This window comes from Notechis scutatus, chromosome 5 (genome assembly GCF_049901735.1).
Source record: "Notechis scutatus isolate UNSWTSFEM ecotype Mainland chromosome 5, rNotScu1.2, whole genome shotgun sequence".
In the NCBI taxonomy this organism is placed as follows: domain Eukaryota; kingdom Metazoa; phylum Chordata; class Lepidosauria; order Squamata; family Elapidae; genus Notechis; species Notechis scutatus.
Window position 1 is genome coordinate 53,661,696 of NC_142013.1, and position 15,825 is coordinate 53,677,520.

A 15,825-nucleotide genomic window follows, 5' to 3' on the forward strand; every position below is an offset into this window, starting at 1 on the left:
GGAACTGTCGATGGGCTGGAATAATGGAGACATGGAGGTAGGCCTCCATTAAATCTATGGAGGTTGGGAAGTCCCCTTCCCTAATTCCCTCCAGAATAGACTGGAGCGAATCGCCTGTATTTCACCTGGCGGTTAAGACGCTTCAAGTCCGAATTGTCCTCCATCCCCCCGAGGCTTTGGGGATTACAAATAAGATGGAATAAAATCCCATGCCCTGTTGGCTCTCAGGCACCGGCTGAATAGCCTGAATTTCCAGCAGGTGCTGAATAGCTGTTTCCATAGGGGCCTTTCTTTCTCTATTGCCAGAGACAGGACAACAAATGAAAAACCTCGGGGGTATAGAAAGGAAGTCTGTGGATAGGCCCGAGTGGACCATCTCCAGGACCCAGGCGTCTGTGGTTACCTCCTCCCAACACCTGGCAAATAATGCCAGACGTCCCCCAATGGGAGGGTTGACATCAAGTTTATCTGGGGCGTCGGAAGGAACAACCCCCACCCCCTCGAAAGGGCCGCTTATTGGTAAATGGGTGACTTTTACCTCTCCTGGGGTTTCTCCTGCCTGGGGACGAAAGGCCTCTGTGGCCAAGAGAACCCTTCTCCTGCTTCCTGGGTCCTATAATAGGAGCGTCTGACATAGGGTGTTGGTCTGAAGTCGCCCCTTCTGGACCTGGACATCAAGACCTTCCCCTTGTCCTTGGAGTCCACCAGAACCTTGTCCAGAGCCTCTCCAAATACTTGTCCCCCTTAAAGGGGGCAGTGGCCAACCTCCACTTATGTCTCATGTCAGCCTGCCATTGCCTTAGCCAGAGCAGGCGATGAGAGGTAACAGTTCCCCCTATTGCCCTAGATGCAAATCTGTCTGCACTGAGGGTGGCATTGGCTGAAAATTCCACTGCTGCTAATAACTTGTTCACATGTTGGTGTGATCTGACATCGTCCAGTGGAATTCTCTCTTGCAGCTCCTGGAGCCAGATAAGAGAGGCCCTGTTAAAGAAAGATGCGGCTGTGGAGGCCCTCACTGCTCATGCTGCCGACAGGTGTGTTTTCTGCAACATTTGCTCAGCCTCTTGTCCTCCGCCTTCAGCGAGTCTTCAGCCTCCCCAGGGATGTCAGTGGTGCCTTGCAGGGCTGCAACTGGGGCATCAACATCAGGCACTTCCAGGGCTTTGGCTAGATCTCCTCCCATGTTGAACATCTTGTCCAGGGAGGAAGGGCTTGGATCCAACCCAAGGGATGACCATTGCCTTTGGATGACAGTGGTGAACATCTTTGGCGCAGGGATGACATCTGCTGTTACTGTTTTTTCTGAAAATAGTGGGTCATTGGGGTCCTCAGAAGGGTCAGTAGGCTCCTGTGGTTCAGGAACCAAGCCTCGCCCTGTGGCTTTTTTCGCCTTGAAAAGGAGCGACCTGAAGATGGCTGGTTGGAACAGACCTGGTATAGAGACTTGGTCAGCATTGTTGAGGCCTTCATCATCAGAGTAGTTTCTGTCCATCAGTTGCCCACTTTCAGATGTGATAAAGTGGGAGCTTTCAGCAGGAACATATGACCCTGATTTTGAATGCAGGGAAAAATCATCCTCATGATGAGACCTGTGTCTCCTGCTACAGAATGGAAGAAATGCTTACATTCATTATAATTCAACAGTTTGTAACAAAAATTAAAAACAATTTAAGAGAAATTCAGCCAATCAATTCATTATTGTCTGAATAAAGTGTGCTTTATTTTTATGAAGATACATAAAACATTTTATAAAGAAATGATGTTATACTGTAGTAATTTAGCATCAGGAATGCTAAAAATAAATATTGCCCATGTTTCAAATCTTGCCTCTTCTCAATGTTACGCAAATACTGTAATATTATCATAAAGACTTTGAAAAATATTTTCTTTCAGTTGCATATAGCATTTACAGAAATTTTACATATTTTCTGTTCCATCTTTCCATATCTCCATTGATCTCCAATTTCTGTCTGAAGCTGAAAATGTAGAAGATAGAGAAAACGTGTTTTAAAGCCTCCTAAAAACAAGCACAATGATTCTACAAATTACTTGAAATTCCAATGGACCTACATCATTGTAAATATACCAAGAATTATTTTGGAAGACTAGACAAGAATGTTTGTGACAGCAGTTTTTTACTACATACCTATAAGAGAGTTGTATTTTACATAGCTTTTCTTGGTGCCTAGTTCCCTATATCAAACATGGCAAATTTTATTGTCATATAAAATTCTATCTTTTTTTGTAGTGGGTGGACAGAATCTATATGGGAAAAACATACTTAGACCTCTAGCCATATAGGACTTTAATGGTATGGCTATAACCTTGAATTGTAGTTAGAAACAGCTGTAGTGTAATATGGCAGTATCACAAGCTAGCAAGAAGTGCACAGTCCATTGAACTTTGTGGCAGCAGAAGTTTCTGGATGGCCTTCAAGCATAAACTAAACAATGTATCACAAGAATCATGAGTGATGGTCCCCGGTACATCCTGTTTTAAGGAGAGCCACAATTGGTAGACTAGCACAAGCTGAGCAAAAACCTCCCTAGGCATAACTGGCATCTGTTCCATCTTTTACCATATGTTCTTCTACCAAGAATTATGACTCCCCAATAGTCCTCTCCCCAAAAATGGTTAGCCCATTTTTTATGGATAGCGTATAATGTAAAGATAATCTTAGAATCAATAAGTATTGGTGCCTGCTTAGGTTGTGTTTAAGACTAATCTTCCCCATTCAAATTCTGACATTTTCCAGGATTAGGGTGAGGTTAGCTTCTCACTGAGTTTTTTGCATCTCCATTAGGACCTATTAGAAGATTAATCGCTGGATACCCATCAACATGTGGATATTTCACCATAGTGGACAGCCTCTTCTGAAAGCTTTATATAGATGTTTATCAGATTGAAAAAAAAATTAAGCTCTGTAACACCCCCCCAAAAATGAGCAGCATCTTCATTTCTGCCACCACTGACTGAATTTGCCTGCTCTTTGTGCTCTTCTTTACACGACAGGTCCAAAATTTATGTAACTGTTAACTGGTGAAAGACTTGATGCTCTAGTCTAATTTTAGTTATATGTGGTTGAGCTTCATCTTGTCCTGCACTTCAAAGATCCCCAGATAACCTCTGTTCTATAATGGAAATTTTTTAAAAATGTAGCAAGGATGTTGTGTTATGCTTAATGTTGTGTGGAGAAAAGCTGGGCAACAATATTGTACTTTTTATGAAATGAATGCTATTTTAGATGTTTGGGCTAAAATGATTCACAGAAATAGTACATCTCTGTTTTCAATGCAGAGCATTGTCACGTCATTATTGGCAATCCCTTAAAACATTTTTGATAGTCAATCGGTCCATCCATCCATCCAATTTATAGGGCTGCCCATCTCAAAAAAAAAAAGTGACTGGATGGCATACAACAAAATTATAAAACAATAATATATCTGAAAATTTACAATCTGAAAATTTTTAAAGCCTGTTATTAAAAACTAAGGGAGGACAGTAAATATTAAGAGCAATGGAGCCACCTCAGCAAATAATTGGCTCCCCAATTTCTGTGTTAATAAGTTTTTAATATTCAAGAATTTCAAAATAAGCACCAGATTGAAATAATATAACTTTCTGTTTAAAAAAATAGAATACTATCTTAGGTTGGGCTAAAAGTTGATGCACTCTGGAATGGAACAGCAGAACCAGATTCCCACAAGATTGTTACACATTAAATAACATTTAAATTGAAAAACTTACTAAGTTTGAAAGCATTAACAAAAAAAATAAGGATTTAAACAAGTTTCTCACCTAAATGTGAAAAAGAAAAGTTATTAATGGAGGCACATACCAATTCTCCAATAAAACCTACTGTTTTACGACCAAGTAAAGCAGATATATACTTAAGTTGAAAATTCAGTACCTTCTCAGAAAGTGTACAGAATTGTGTGTATGTATATCCCATATACAACCTAGCTGTAATGAATAATCAGAGTTGAGGGAGGTAATTTTATTTTGTATGTACTCAAGACATGCACCATTAATTGTTCTCCTGTCTCTCTGAAAGCGTCATTCTTTAAACATAACTCTTAACATGGTGCTAATGCATATTAATACAGTTTCGATACTAAACAAATATTTTTGATATACATTTACATCTTAGAGAGGGATGTTGTCCAGAACATGCTTCAGGATAGCTAGACCTCTTGAAACTGATCACCAGATGCTAAGCTAAGTGACCTTGTGTTTCTTAATTGGCAGGGGAAGTCATTTCCCTTTGTTCAGCTTTGCTGCTATACCACTGGTTGAGGGGAGGAAAAGAAGATTGTGGCAGCAAATACCAATTGAAGGCAGTAACTGCTTCATCACTCTTGTAGAGAGTAAGGAAGGATGATCTTGGAGGAGGTATGCAAGAGCCGTTACCTAGGCAAAAGGGGCTGACACATTTTATAAGCTTAGAATAGCAGGATAACATTCAAAAGTGGTTCAGGTAGAGATGCCTGTCTAACTCACTGAACTATAAGAAGGGAAGGAGACACAGCATAATCAGACTTGAAAGAGTATTATTATAGCTAATCTTAATAAAAGTAGTTTCAGCCTTACTGTAGAGTTGTCGGTCTAGTACAGGGTTGTCAAACTCCTGGACCATGGGCCAGATGTGTAACGCCTGACCATGCCATGGCCAGCAAAGGGGGGGAAAGTCACATGACACTGTCATGATGATGTGAGTTTGACACCCCTGATCTAGTAGGGCTGACAACTGTAGAATTGTCTTGGTTGGTTGGGATAGGTTTGTTTCTTTCTCTATACAGTTTTGCTAACTCAGTGCATATATGAAAAAACCTGGTTGGATTCAGATAAAAGTGTGTGGAAGATAACAGCTTGAAAGGTTGGTTAAAAAATGACAAGTAGATGGGAGTGCTTCCATCTAATCTTTGGAGATTCTCCTTCCTTTTTAGTCACAATCTGTGGCACTCAGCAAAACCACCTACTTTTGGGACTGGCTTTTGGGGCTAGGGGATTGGGAGAGAATTTGGTAGAAGACACCCATATGTTGGTTGCCTATCTCTTTTCAACTTATTACAGTAAACTCTTGATTTTTCAGACCTCAATTGCAGTGGATTTTGCATCGAATGAATCAGTTTTCTAATTGATTACAGGTGCCCCTCATTTAACAACCACTCAATCAGCGTCCATTTGAACTTATGACAGCACTGAATGAGTAGTAGTTATGACTGGAGCTCATACTTAACAATGTTGCAGCAATTACCACGATCACATGATCATCATTTGCAATCTTCCCTGCTGGTTTCTGCCAAGCAAAGTCAAGGGGAAGCCAACAAGAAGTTGCAAGTCACAGTCACATGAGGTCCTTGCTTAACAACCTGCACAATTCTCCTTTAGTTGCTGGAAGTGCTACTGTTAAGCACAGTGACAAGATTTTTTGGCTTAATGATGGAGTTTCTAGTCCCAAATATCATTAAAGGAAGACTATAATTTCATTTGTGCAGTGGTGTCACAATACAAACAGTGTAATTTATATTATTTTTGTAATTCTATAACGCAAATCACTTCAAGTGAGTAGTTATGAAATTCATTGATATTGTAGTTATCAATAGTTAATAGTTCAGTACTTGTGAAATTTGTTAATACAAACAGTTTTTGACTTATCATCACAATTGGGACCAAAATTTCGAACACAAGTCATTGTGGTCATAAATCAAGTGGGTTGATTTTGCAACAATTTTTATGGTGGTCATTAAATGAAACACTGCAGTTATTAAGCAAATTCAGCTTCCCCAATAGGCACCTTGTGTTGCAAATTGTCAAAAAGTTTGCAGATCGCAATCATGTGACCTTAGGATGCTGCAACTGGTCAAAAATGCAAGGCAGTTGCCAAGTGCAAATTGCAATTATATGACCACAGGGATGGTGCAACTGTCATAAGTGTGAATATAGGTTGTAAGTTATTTTTTCCAAGGCCATCATAACTTTGAACCATTGTTTAAAAAGTGGTCATAAGTCAAGGACTATATGCAACTGAACTTCCTTCAGATAGTCCATTAAAACAAAACTTCATTTTTTTCTTTCAAATATGAATTTGTTTTAAAATAAATGGCATTTCAGTCAGATTCTAACTTCATGAGAATTATCTGCTGTGATAGGATTGAAAAGAGGAACATTTATGGAGAAGAAAAATTGATAGCAAACAAGGGATTCATAATTACATTGAGTGCATGTTTCATTGCTTCCCATCCACTTATTTTTTTAAAAAATGTGTACACATGACTTGTGGGCATGCAGTTTTAACTCATTTTGTCTTTGTTTTAAACAAAACTTAGATAAATATCTCTATGTCTGTTTGTATGTTTAATGTGAAGATAGATTATAGATGAAGTAAGAAAACTATACTGAACTGTTGTGCTGTCATTTCTAGGAGGAGAGACTTCAGCATGCAAACCTTCAACTGTTCGGCTTGCACCATCATTTTCATTCCATGCGGCTGGCCTTCAGATGGCTGGACAGATGTCCCATTCACATCAGCAGTACAGTGATCGTCGACAGCAGAACATAAGCGACCAACAAGTTTCTGCCTTACCATATGCTGATCAGATTCAGCAGCCTCCTGCTAACCAGGTATGTTAACTTTAACACTTGTAAAATAGCATTTTACTTAAAACAGGGGGCACATTCTTCTATTAACAGCTTCTGTATAATTCAACTCATCTTTGTGCTAAGCATTTGGAAAAATTGGTTTGAAGTAACATACAAATTCTGCTATAAGTATATTTCACTTTCTGCAAGGAATGTTTTTTTTTTAATTTATATTGCCATGAATCACTGTGATTGCAGTAGACTTTTTTTAACCAACATAGTTATTTGCAATATTTTGCCCAAGGGGCTGCTTAGCAAAAGTAGTGTAGTCAAGATTCAACTTTATTCATTTTCTATTTCATTCATACCTGAAAAGGCAACTGTAAAGGTACCTAATGTAAATTATAGAAAATATGTTCATTATGTCTGCTCTATTTTAAAAGAGCAAAAAAAAAAATTGAGAACATAATAAGTAGACTTGGAATCCATCAACTGGCAACTGGTGCGATCTTACTTAATATTTGTATTGGGGTTCTATGGGACACTTGGGATCACATTCTGATTTTATGTTTGCATAGTTTTGTTCTTAATTATCTTCACGCTATGTTGAACTTCTTAATTCTTTTCTGTTAGATAGCAAATCTAAATTAGATACAGGTACTCCTCAACTTAACCATTTGTTTAGTGACCACTTGAAGTTACAGCAGTACTGAAAAAGGTGACTTACAGTTGTTTTTTACATGATCATTGCAGCGTCCCCAGGGTCACGTGATCAAATTTGGATGCTGGGCAATTGCATGTCCCATTGATTCACATGTGTGGATTTGCTCAGTGTATTGTACTGTGCAGTACAAACAATTTATCAACTTCTCTAATATCTTCATGTCTAATGTTGTTATTACTTGCTTATCATTCAGCAAATGAACATTCGTTAGACCAATCAGCCACTGTCACCTGCAATTTTGTCTTATATTTTAAATAAATTGTATCACTGCCATATTACTGTGAAGAAACTACTACTGAAAACAACAGACTCTTGATAAATTCTTTAGTTTAAAATTACTGAGCAAGCAAAGTTGTGAACATTTATAAATGTGTCTTTGATTCAATCGAAGACTGATCAGAAGAAATCCGATTAAAATATTTTTTAATGCTACAGCTCCATCTAGTGGTCAAACGGAAATCCATGCACAGATCATATTTGTTATTAATGGGAAATTAAAAGTACTAAGTTTGATAAAATTCACTCTCTGATCATTTAATATAAAATTTTAAAGGAAATGTTAGTGTACTGTATTTGCAAATGTAGAGTAATATGTAATTCAAGTAAAAAGTGAAATTCTGTCTTTATCACAAGTATATAAATTACACTGCTCAAAAAATAAAGGGAACACAAAAATAAAACATCCTAGATATGAATGAATGAAATATTCTTATTAAATACTTTGTTCATTACATAGTTGAATGTGCTGACAACAAAATCACACAAAAATTATCAATGGAAATCAAATTTAGCAACCCATGGAGGTCTGGATTTGGAGTTACACTCAAAATTAAAGTGGAAAAAAACACTACAGGCTGATCCAACTTTGATGTGATGTCCTTAAAACAAGTCAAAATGAGGCTCAGTAGTGTGTGTGGCCTCCACGGGCCTGTATGACCTCCCTACAATGCCTGGGCATGCTCCTGATGAGGTGGCGGATGGTCTCTTGAGGGATCTCTTCCCACACCTGGACTAAAGCATCCCCCAACTCCTGGACAGTCTGGTGCAGTGGTGGCTGGAGCAAGACATGATGTCCCAGATGTGCTCAATTGGATTCAGGTCTGGGGAACGGGCGGGCCAGTCCATAGCATCAATGCCTTCGTCTTGCAGGAAATGCCGACACACTCCAGCCACATGAGGTCTAGCATTGTCTTGCATTAGGAGGAACCCAGGGCCAACCGCACCAGCATATGGTCTCACAAGGAGTCTGAGGATCTCATCTCGGTACCTAATGGCAGTCAGGCTACCTCTGGCGAGCACATAGAGGGCTGTGCAACCCCCTAAAGAAATGCCACCCCACACCATTACTGACCCACTGCCAAACCGGTCATGCTGGAGGATGTTGCAGGCAGCAGAACGTTCTCCACAGCCTTTCCAGACCCTGTCACGTCTGTCACATGTGCTCTGTGTGAACCTGCTTTCATCTGTGAAGAGCACAGGGCGCCAGTGGCAAATTTGCCAATCTTGGTGTTCTCTGGCAAATGCCAAACGTCCTGCACGGTGTTGGGCTGTAAGCACAACCCCCACCTGTGGACATCGGGTCCTCATACCACCCTCATGGAGTCTGTTTCTGACCATTTGAGCAGCCACATACGCATTTGTGGCCCACTGGAGGTCATTTTGCAGGGCTCTGGCAGTGCTCCTCCTGTCCCTCTTTGCACAAAGGCAGAGGTAGCAGTCCTAATGCTGGGTTGTTGCCTTCCTACGGCCTCCTCCACGTCTCCTGATGTACTGGACTGTCTCCTGGTAGCGCCTCCATGCTCTGGACACTACACTGACAGACACAGCAAACCTTGCCACAGCTCGCATTGATGTGCCATCCTGGATGAGCTGCACTACCTGAGCCACTTGTATAGGTTGTAGCCTCCGTCTCATGCTACCACTAGAGTGAAAGCACCGCCAGTATTAAAAAGTGACCAAACCACCAGCCAGAAAGCATAGGAACTGAGAAGTGGTCTGTGGTCACCACCTGCAGAACCACTCCTTTATTGGGGATGTCTTGCTAACTGCCTATGCTTTCCACCTGATGTCTATTCCATTTGCACAACAGCATGTGAAATTGATTGTCAATCAGTGTTGCTACCTAAGTGGACAGTTTGATTTCACAGAAGTGTGATTGACTTGGAGTTACATTGTGTTGTTTAAGTGTTCCCTTTATTTTTTTTGAGCAGTGTACATTGGCCTATAAATTAATATAAATGTAAGAGTTTGATCTAGTCAGTAAAATCATATTAAAATCAGTATTGTTAAAATCAATTAACAATTTAATTGATTAATTAAAAGGTTAACAAATAGATTCATCTTTCTTAAATACTAAGAGAATGGAGACATATTCTAGTGGAGAGAAAGTTCTATTGCCTGAGTACTCATCACTTGTTGATTAGGTACCAAATTACTTGCAGTAGAAGCATTTTAAATCCACTTTTTTTCTGATCTGGGTATCTGGATAAGTTATAGTGGGAGATGTATTTCAACTATTCAAGTCCTGATTTGTTTAAGATTTTAAAATTAACACCAGAATCTTTATTTATTTATTCAATTTATATTGCCATCAGGCTCACATCCATGTTGATAGGTGTATTACAATAAAATAAGTAAAACCCCATAGCAGCTGGACAGCATCCAAACAATTCAGCATAGCCTGAAGGTGGCCTTGTTACACACCCAGAGCTACAGAGAGGGACAGTATAATATCATGGGGATGATATTCCAAAGGGCAGATGCCATCAGAAAAGGCTCTCCTAAGTCCCACCAGCCAATACTTCCTAGCCAAGAATACCTGTGGCATGCACCTAGGTGCATATCAGGGGGATATTTGGGGAGGATCTGTCTGTTAAGTAACCCGGTCTTAAACCATGAAGGGCTTTAAAAGTGCCAATTAGTATCTTAAATTGCACCCAGAAGTGCAATTCATGTTAATAAATGTCATGTATGCTGGGTGAATTAATTGCCTGAATTAATTGCCTGCAGCATCACGTTCTTCATTAATTGAAACTTCCAATTCTTTAAGGGCAGCCCTATGCAGAGCACATTACAATAATCAAATGTAGAGGTCATAAAAATTGTCCAGTATCATGAGATATAGTGATGGCCTCCTGGGCAGACCACAGCTTCCTTAAGAGATGATGGTGGAATTATTCATTCTCTCAAAGAGAAATTAACTACTGTCAGAGCCTAATCTCATTTTCCTTCCCTTCATTGACCAGAAAGGCATGCAGCTTACAGAAGTTGCTGTTCTAATGGCCCCAAGGACCCTATCCTCTTGCTTGGGCCTATCTTATGGTAGTAAGAACAGCAATAGGATCAGACTCTCCCTAGATAATTGAGCTAGACCTGGTCCCAATAATTGCCTGGAGTTCAACTTAGAGCTGGAGTTCAACTTAGAGCAGATAAGATTGACAAGTATATTCTTCACAATAACTCTAAATAATCGCCAGAACCCTCCTTGTACTTCCAATAAGGGTAGACAACTACAAAAGCATTGCTGCTCTTACTGCCACAATAGCAGTCGTCTCTCATATTGGGATTCGCTGCTTATCATCCTACAGTAGCTTTCTAAGCGTCTCTTCTTCTGCTTCATCTTCCTTAGTTCTGTCAAGCGCAGGAAATCAGAAGTCCAGACAGTTCAAAATGAATATAAAGGTTCATTGCAAGCTTATGTTAGCTACAAGAACTGAGCTACTAAGGGTCAGAGCAAATTGGTGGTAGATAAGTCAATGGAATTCAAGATCAGCTGGACTCTAGTGGTATGAAGGGGTTTGAGAGTGATGATGCATTTCACTCTTCCCTCAGGCTCAGCCTGTTCATCTCCTACATCCACCCTCCACTTTGCTCCCCCCTTCCATGGGTTCTTCTATAGTTCTTTCCTCCTCAAAATCTGAGTTCTCATGGGAACTTGGCAAAGAGGGAAGGAAAGTGGTTTCAAAGGAATTCGGCTCCCCCGCATTTGAAGTAGCTGGCAAGCCAGGTAGTGGTTGCTGCAACACAAAAACATTGTTAGAGGTTTCCTCTTCCCTGCTTGGGAGTTGAAGGCCGGATGTGGTAGGCCCATTGTGGCAAGGATCCCGCTTCTCCCTGGCGCAATCCAGAGGGGCTGGTTAACCTATTCCTCAACAGGTTCCTCCAACGAAACTGGATGGAGAGCTGGAGCTTGGTCCACAATGACTTGTCAGGGAAGTGCTGGTTAAACTGACAAACCAGGGGCATGAGCATCAGGGGCATTTTCCCAGGAGCCTTTCCAATGATTCAAACACAAATGCCTTTACCTTTTTTCCTAGAGTCTAGTACACGGGTGTCAAACTCATGGCATCATGTTGCCGTCACATGATGTTTCACAATATTTTTCCCATTCATGGAGCTGGGGTAGGCGTGACCTGCATGTGACCCATCCGGCCCGTGGTCCACCAGTTTGACACCCCTGGTCTAGTATTTCTTCTACCTTGTATTCTGCCCCCCACCCCACCCCATTATGACTGGTGGTGGAGGAGAACACTGGAATAGTATTGCACTTGGGGAGACATTCTTGGAGGGGAAGGATAGGTGAAATACTGGATGCATCTTCATTGATGGATGTAATTGGAGGTGGAAGGCTATAGGGTTGATTTGTTGGAGAAATTTAGCACCTAGCTTCTTGGAAGATCTTGAAGTTGCTAAGAACTTGTTAGAGAGCCAAACCTTGTTTCTTACTGCTATGGATGGACCATCCTGGTGATGGGCATCCCACTGCTTTATTGTAAGTCTGTTTTGCTTGCTCAAACTCCTGCTTCAAAAAGTTTTCGGCAGCAAGTTGTTCCTGTAAGAAGTCAACAGCCTCTGGGACAGATGAGTCCAGTAAAGGGTGGTCAGAATGTGTGTTATTCATGGCTTGAAATGGTGTCATTGAAGTCAATGGGTGCAGCAACTTCTTGTAAGAAAATTATGCAAGTGGTAATAACAATGGCCAGTTGTCTTGGTTGTAGGTGCAGTAGCATCTAAAATACTGTTGGGGCAGCTGGTTTGTTTAGCTTCCCCATTCATGCCAGGGTGATGAGCTGAGGATAGATTGACCTTGATATCTAGAAGAAAAGTGCTTTCCAAGATCTAGATTGGAACTGTTTGCCTCTGTCTGAAATCAGTGCTGAGACCATGCTGTGGTAGCAAAAGACGTGGCCTAGAAAAAGCTGGGTTGTGTCTTTGGCATAAGGCAATCCCTTGCAGGGTATGAAATGAGCCACCTATCACCACCAGAATTGTAATGAAGCCTTGGACAGTGGGTAAATTGATGAAATCTAAAGAGTCTGTATGCCATGGTGGGGTGGTTTGATAGCGACTGCAAGAGCCCTACAGGCTTAATGGAGGGGTTTGTCCCTCCTGCATGTGTGGCAAGAGGCCACATATTTCTTGATGTTTGCTGTCATCCCAGGCCACCAAAAGTCTCTTTAAGGTTCTGCGCAGAGTTTTGAACATACACCGTGCCCTGCTGTTTGATTTTCATGGCAAAAGTGCAGAACCTCTTTCCTGCTCAAGAGGGTGAGGAAACTACTATTTTGCCCTTGTGTTTCAGGGCTCCTCCCTTCATCACGAACAGGGTTACAGTATTTGCTGGGGTTTCCTTGAGGTCATGTACCCTATCCATGAGATGCAGTCTAGTTGCTGCTGACTCTTTATCCTGGTGATAAAGTCCTGGTGGAGTTGGTTGTTCCCAACCTCTCAATGGCTGATGATGGCTGTTGATACTGGAAATTAGAAGGTTGTAGAATTGTTCCTGGTGTTGGGAGTCTGTTGAATGAGAGAATATTCTCATTTGCAAGAGAGCGCATCTGACATGAAGTTCTTGGAGCCTGGGATGTACGTAATGTAAAAATCAAAATGTGAGAAGAATTGACTCAATTTCATTTGTCTGGATGAAAGCAGTTTTGTCTGTTGCAGGGTGTATAGATTCTTGTGCGTAGGATAGTGTGCTTCTTCTAGGACAGGAGTCCCCAATCCTCAGTCTGTGGACCAGCACTGGTCTGTAGCATGCCAGCGACCAGGCTGCAGAAACAAGCAAATCCATGGGATACAGACGGCATCTTCTTTCCACGGAACCAGTCCCTGGTGCCCAAAAGGCTGAGGGCCACTCTTCTAGAAGATGTCTCCAGTGTTGGAATGCAGATTTAACAGCAAGGAGCTCCCTATTAAAAATGTCATATTTCCGTTTTGGGGCAGTCAGGGCTCTAGAAAAGAAAGTGCAAGGCAGAAGGCTGTTTTCTCCCTCACTCTTTTGTAAAAGAACAGTGCCAATGGCCATATCTGAAATGTCTACTTGAACAACAATCTCTGATGTGTCTGGGTGCTGAAGGATGGGCTGGCATGCAGAAAGCTGCTTTAACTCTTCAAATGCTATTTGTTGTGTAGATAGCCAAGAAAATTTAACTCCTTTCTTTATCAGTTGGGTCTGGGACTTGGCTTTATGATCACAACTTTCTGTAGAAGTTAGCAAAGCCCAGGAAACATTGTATATCTTTGGCTGTGCAGGGGCTTGCCAGCCTATGACAGCTTGGACCTTCTGAGGGTCCATCTGTATGCCTTTTGTGGAAATACAGTAGCCCAAGAAATTTAGTTGTTGCAGATCAAAGGTGCATTTTTCTGGCTTGGCAAAGAGCTGGTTATCTCTTAGTCTAGGAAAACTCTGCACACATCATCTGATTGCTGAGCCTCATCCTTAGACTACACCAAAATATTGTCCAGATAGAGCACTGCATCTAAAAAGACTAGGTTTATAAATCAGGAAAATACGGCCCCCTATGTTAATGAACCCAAACAGGACTTCTGTGTATTCAAATTTGCTGTATCTGGTGTCAAAGGCAATTTTAAGTATCCTTGGACCTAATGAGATTATATGCCAGGGGTGTCAAACTCAATTTCATCAAGGGCTACCTCAGGGTTGTGTTTGACCTTCGGGGGGCGCATTGTGGGAATGGTCAGCATGACATCACTTGTGACGGGCGCCTGTGGCAGCCCGAGCACTCTGCCAGTGAAAACGGGTTCCCGAGCTTTGTTTTCAGCTGCGATGGCCTGCAACCCTCTGCCAGCAAAAACAAGGCTCAGGGGGCCACGTGCAGCCTTCACAAGTTCCATTTTCAACTGGGACGGCCTCTTGCAACCTCTGCCAGCGAAAAGCAGCCCTCCCGAGCTCTGTTTTCACTGGCAGAAGCACTGTGGACCAGTCCTTTGTTATTTCCAGGGCAGCCCCATGGGCCTATTTTAAGCACCCTACAGGCCAGATCTGGCCCCCGATATGACACCCCTGTTATATGCATTGCAGAGATCCCCCCCTTGCAAAAAATGTGTGCTTTCTGCAGTCTGTCTAAGAGGTCTAGAATTAATGGCACTGAATAATGGCCCCTTACTGTCACTGCATTCAAAGCTTTATAATTATAAACCGCCCTATTGTCTTGTTTCTTGGGTACAAAGAAGGGGGGAGCTGAGGCAGGAGACTAGGGTGTTCATATTAATCCCTTTTGCAAATTAGAGTCCAAGTACTGTTTCAGAGTTACTGGTTCTTTAGCAGTCATTTGGTATTGTCTCTTAATGGGAATCTTGGCGTCAGGAACCAGATTTATGGTGCAGTCACAGTCTCTGATGTCACTCTGTTCCAAATGTCCTCCACCAACATGTACATTTGAACACCATAAGGCCTAACTTGAAGGAGAAATGTCTCCCAATCCCACATTCTTGTCACATTCCAATAGAATGGACAGTAACCACTACAAAACAAAATTAGATATCCCATAAAGATATTATAGTTGAAATCTTTATCTAGATTCTGACGGAGATCATTCAAAGCAGAAAACCTCCTGAGGAACCAGTAAACTATTAGATAACAAAGGATAGAATGGAATGTAACATATCCAGACATTAATAATATAATAAAATGGGGAGGGGGGGAGAATTAGTTGATTAAAGGAAAGGAAATAACTTTCTCAAAATATAGTCATTGAGTTAGCAACAGCAATTGGGACCAGGATTTCTGTTACTAAGTGATATGGTCATAACATGAGAAAACACATGACCGCATTACTTAGCAATAGCAATCCTGGTCATCATTGTAACCCCAAAGTCCTGCGGGTTGTTAAGCAGAAAGGCAAGGAATATGGGTGTTTGTGCAGGGGGTGGAGGGTACCACAGGTAGGTACTACAGAGTGCTGTGGGTGTTGTGGATGGCACTGTGGAGCATGGGCAGGTTGGCAAGCGCTGTCCCATGGAGTGCAGGTGGGTTGACAGAGCCTGTCCTACAAAACAGGCAGGGTTTCTGTGATCATGTGCTTTAGAGCATTGGTACAACCATTCATTTAGTGAATGTTCAAAATTATGACAGCAGTGAGAAAGCTGATTTACAACTGGTCATCGCACTTATGACCATTGCAGCATTGCACATGATCAAAATTTGGATGCTTGGCATCTGGCATATATTCACAACAGCTACAGTGTCCTGAAGCCATATAATTGCCAATTGC

The 15,825-nt window shown here is 41.5% G+C and overlaps 1 protein-coding gene across 14 annotated transcripts in view; it reads left to right on the top strand.

Moving 5' to 3' along the window:
• Positions 1-15,825, top strand: part of DYRK1A (dual specificity tyrosine phosphorylation regulated kinase 1A) — a 139,543-nt gene that overhangs the window by 107,971 nt on the left and 15,747 nt on the right. For 10 of the 14 annotated variants that reach the window (XM_087966775.1, XM_087966767.1, XM_087966768.1 and 7 more), the window contains one exon: positions 6,428-6,627. In XM_087966775.1, coding sequence (XP_087822901.1) covers positions 6,505-6,627 — 123 coding nt within the window. In that variant the 5' untranslated portion in view covers positions 6,428-6,504. Of the gene's footprint in view, positions 1-4,251; positions 4,396-6,427; positions 6,628-15,825 lie in introns of all 14 variants that reach the window. The other 4 variants (XM_087966773.1, XM_087966774.1, XM_087966777.1 and 1 more) reach the window with 1 other exon arrangement.